Raw genomic sequence first — 4,959 nt, 5'->3', positions numbered from 1 at the left:
CTTCGGATCCCACGTCCAAACATATTATATCAGGCTTTCCATCCCTCCAAGATCATTGTGTTCTGTTTTATGAGAACCGTTTTGTCGCTCACACAACACCTATTACCAAGGAAATTATAGTTCCCCATCATTGGTGTTGACGCGCTGGCGGAAATGTGCAACACACTCACAACACATTGACGATCAAATTGAAGGTTCTCACTAAGTTTTTCGTTTTAAGCGAGAACCTATTCCTCGGTTAACAAGAATTAATTAGTGAGAAACATAATAGTTTCTCCATATATTATTGCGTGAAAGATATGCACAAAACCCGCCAACTTCAAGGCTACAAATTAAGTGCTTCCTCACTCACAACAAGCCATCTTTGTTCTTGCGAAGCAAATCATTTCCTTGTTAAAACCAATCAGCAAGGACAATAACTACACTACCTTCCTCCATTACCCTTCGTCACCTGAGCGAAAATCCTTTGGGTGGTGCCACGGTGTCGGGTGGCGTAAAAACGAGCGCGTACTCCCACACGCGAGCGCGCGCGTTGTCTACGTCAACCGCCCCAGCCTCATGCGCCACACCCGAAAACTACAGCCGAACTTATGGTCCTTTGTCGCTGGCTTCGATGTCCTCCTCGTTTGTTAGGGCACAACTTCACGATGAAACCACTTCAACCGAAACCCCACCTTAATTTCTACCTTCCGGTTCAACGCGCGCGCCTCCCAAGTGATGAAAGGATCTGCCTCACAAAGTCCTTGATTCCAGATTTCAAACAACTTCTGCTGACCTTCTGCTTGAAATATACACTTTACTCTGCTCAGACTTCGTGCAACACTCTAGCATTGATGTCTGAAATAGAATACCCATCATCCTCGACCAGCCCCTTCTGGAAATACCGATTCCAACACCAAACCACCGCTGGTACTCCGAACCCGTACCCCGCTTATTCCATATTCTTCGCATAACTGGTACAAGCTCATGTATGGTGACATGCTTCAACTACTCAAACCTGGAGCAATCCCTCACTCCTGTCGTGTGTGTGTGCTTGTGTGTGTGTGTGTGTGTGTGTTGTGTGTGTGTGCTGTGTCTGTGTGTGTGGTGTGTGTGTGTGTGTATAATATATAGTACTACCTTATATACCTACTCTTACTACTATATACTAACCTATTTAGAGATTTTTAAATATTTTAAATATACATTAACACTAGTAGAAAACAGAATAGTCCAAACGGTTATTAGAACCGTTTGAACAAATGAAAATAGCCCAAACAGTTAAAACCGTTTGGGATAATAAAACTCAAATGGTTGAAACTGTTTAGGCTGTTAGGAGATCCCAAACGCACTCGCCAAACGGTTACAACCTTTTGGGATGTTTAGCCCAAACAGTTTAAACAATTTGGCTGATTTACTTATTTTTCTTTTTTAAAATGTAACATATCTATTTCTCCGTTCTCTTGCTTACTAAACCCGAGTCCCCCCAAAAAAATTCCCCTTCCCCTTAAAAATTTTTCCCAAACTCTAAAATCCCCGCGCCCCTAAACCCCAATCTCTCAAATCCCTCCTCTTAATATACAAGAATCCGCCTCTCGTCTTCATCATCGTCGTCGTCTCCATCCCCTCAAATCCCTCTCCGACCCGACCGCCACCGCCAGCAACAATCCGAAGCCCTCGACGGCCTCGAGAGATGTGATGGATTTCATGAAGGTTTTGGATCAGACCGCTCGAGAGATGTGAGATTCGAGCTCTCTCTCTCTCTCGATCGCAATTCTTTTGTCTGAGATTTTTCTATAGAGATTTCATTTTTGTTTCTTTCTTTAATTTTTTTTTTGCAAAAAGAGGGAGGTGAAACTTGGATTTAAACTTGGCGTTTTTCATTCTAGTTGAAAATCATTGATGACTCCAGCAGAATCTGGCAAATGATTATCTATAAATTACTTGCATTTAAATACATTGGCAGTAGTGGAAGTAAATGTACTTGCATTTAAATACATTAGCATGGAAAAATGCCTTCCTTTCCTAGGCCCATATGCCTGTCAGCAACCCTTTACTGATTATCTATAAATTATATCACTAGTAGAAAATCGTGTATTCTAGACGGAATATTCTAGACGGAAAATTTTTCGTCTAGTTTGCTATTAAACTAGACGAAAAATTTCCATCTAGAATATTCCGTTTAGGATAAAACATTCTAGATGGAAATTTCTGTCTATGATACTCGGCCATTTAAAAAAAATTTAAAAAAAAGAACCGTCTAGGATATTATCCTAGACGGTTCTTTTTTTTTTTATTTTTTTAAAAAATGGCCGCGGGTATCCTAGACATAAATTTTCGTCTAGGATACATCCTAGATAGAAATTTCCGTCTAAGATACTATGACCCATATAAAAAAAATAAAAACACCAAAATTTCCCCCCAAAATCAAAATTCCCCCCCCCCCCCAAAAAAAAAAATTCCGCCCAAAATCGAAANACGCTCCCCCCCCGCCCCTAATTCTTTTTCTAACTCCTCCGTTCTCTCTCTCTCTCTCTCTCACACATAAATGGAGCTCCTTCGGACTCATCTCTCTAGGGCTCGAATCCCCGAACCCACGAACCGAATCTACGAGCATGAGTGCTGATCTCCTTCGACACCTCGGTACCTCTCCATCTCGTCCTCGATTTTCAAGCCGAAACCCTAATACTAACCCTAGTTTACGTCTGTTTGCAGAGATCAGATTCGGATAGGGGGGGTCTGTTTGTCGATATGAGCTCCTTCCTCGCTTTTGGCAAGGATTACGTCGCTTCAAATTATGAGAAGACTGGCAATCCTGTGTATCTTCACATTCAGCAGATGAAGAAGCCGATTCCTGAGATCCGGCCTCTCAAGAAACCGACGTTGCTCGCCATTGGTATTCGTCGAATCTATTCTTTTTGTTCCTTGATTCAATTTTTTTATTGATAATTGTGTCCATAGCGTTGAAACTGAACCCTAGTTTAGGGGAATTTATTGCCAGTTGTTTGTCGGTGACGTCTTGGTATCGGTATCACCATTTCTTGAATCTAGAAGGGGGAAATGAATACAATTTTCAAAGTGTAGTATAGATGAAATGAGAATGCTAAAGATGAGAGAGTATTAGCACTTATGCGTGAAGAATGTTGACTATTCATGCTTAAGAATTTTTTTAAGAACAACTAATCATGCTTAAGAATGTCGGACAACTTAAACAATATTTCAAAGTGTAATATAGAAGATATGATAATGCTAAAGATGGGATAAAATACCAATGTTTATGCCTGAAGTTTGGAGCTGATTAAGGTTGAAATGACAAGAACTCATTGGCATGTGTAATAAAGACCAACAATTGCTATATAGAACGATCAATGAAGTCTGGGCATAAGCCTAAATGAACATGGATTGAGGTCATTAAAAAAGGACTTGTAGTTGTTAATGTTGTAATGCTCAGGACAAGGTCTTTCAAGTGGTTTGCTCTTTCTGATCCTGCTTTCACTTGAGCATGCTTATTTCTACCACTGCTCTTTCTCGCGATATGCTTATTTCAATTGAGGGTAGTATGACACTCTCCTTGCATTTAGCATCCTTACCAAACTTAGTCGAAACTTGCGTTGTACCTCAAGTCAGTGTTTGGTTTTACAGGTGGCTGCACCACATCGATAATCATGTGGAAGGGAGCAAATGGATGTAAACATTCGTAGGTATGCTCGCATTTGTCTCCAGTAGGATAGATATGGATATTTGATATCCATATACCATTGGATATACAGAGAATTTGGAAAAGGAATTTGGGCAGAGATGACAGGTGCATCTCTGACCATGGAAAGGAGGTATAGACCCCGTAAACCGTTTTTATGCTTTTGTTTTCTTTTTCACAAATTACTTTTCAAAAGTTTTAGTGATTATATTTTTCCTTTCCTGTTTTTATCTATTGTAGGCTAGATTTCCATTTCTGGATGAGGATGTAATTAAATCTCTACTGGAACTTCCCTTGTGGGAGATTGCTGAACTCGACGAACCTGCTGGAAGAGGTGATAAAAAAATTTTGAGGGAGGAAGGTGTACCAAAATACGACCTATCTTAGATTTCAAACTGCCATGTGATGCTATGTATACTGAGCAAACGTTTGGCTTTGATATATACTTGAATATTCAAAGGGAAGCATAAACAAAATCTTTTGGATACTTGGTTAAATTTCTATATATCGTGTGACATGTTGCAAGATTGCTTGGCATTGAAGGAACATCTCTTCTACCCAAAAGAGCCATTCAGGTGCGAAGTTTACTCTCACCGTATATCAAAGAATACACATTGCATTTATTGTAAATTTTCATATTTCAAAATTAATCCCGAATTTTGTGAAGATTTAACGAACTTGCTATTTCTAACATACAGTTCGGTTCAAGAATTGCTAGAGAATCGAACCGAAAGACTTTTGGAAGCAATCGTGTAGAAAATCAAGCATCAGCTGGGAGTGTTGAAATTTGGGAGAAATAGACAATCTCACATCAAAGTTTTGATTGGTCTCCGATGGACATATAATCCAAGAAAACTGGTGTGACAATATATGAATTGTTTGACATGTGGAACCATGTCTCAGATCCATATGCCGGTCGATCCACACAACTTATCTGTATGAATGAGTAACAACATGTTTGTAAAAGTCGCATTTTTCATTTGAATATTAATATTTGCTAATTTATCATTCAATTTTCGTTTATATTCAAATTCTACTTAGTTTTGCATTGCCTTCTTTTGTCTTTAGTTGAGTGTGTGCTCCTTATATTAATGTCAATGACTTGGTTCCTCTTTCAGGTTTCTGATGAATACAAGCTTGTTCCAGACACACTGCATCTCACTGTTAATATCATCGATCGTTTCCTCTCCCAAAATTATATTGAAAGGCAGAGATTGCAACTCTTGGGCATTAGTTGCATGTTAATTGCATCGTAAGTTTTCTGTTTTATGTGTTAGTGTTAA

The 4,959-nt window shown here is 39.3% G+C and overlaps 1 protein-coding gene across 1 annotated transcript; it reads left to right on the top strand.

Moving 5' to 3' along the window:
* Positions 2,731 to 4,476, top strand: LOC109835358. The gene is made up of 6 exons (XM_020403339.1): positions 2,731 to 2,875; positions 2,941 to 3,059; positions 3,711 to 3,809; positions 3,917 to 4,033; positions 4,195 to 4,251; positions 4,375 to 4,476. Exons 1-6 carry the CDS (start codon positions 2,731 to 2,733, stop codon positions 4,474 to 4,476), a joined length of 639 nt encoding a protein of 212 aa, XP_020258928.1.

The sequence above is a fragment of the Asparagus officinalis genome, chromosome 1, assembly GCF_001876935.1.
Source record: "Asparagus officinalis chromosome 1, Aspof.V1, whole genome shotgun sequence".
NCBI lineage: Eukaryota > Viridiplantae > Streptophyta > Magnoliopsida > Asparagales > Asparagaceae > Asparagus > Asparagus officinalis.
This window is presented reverse-complemented; position numbering and strand designations above follow the sequence as displayed.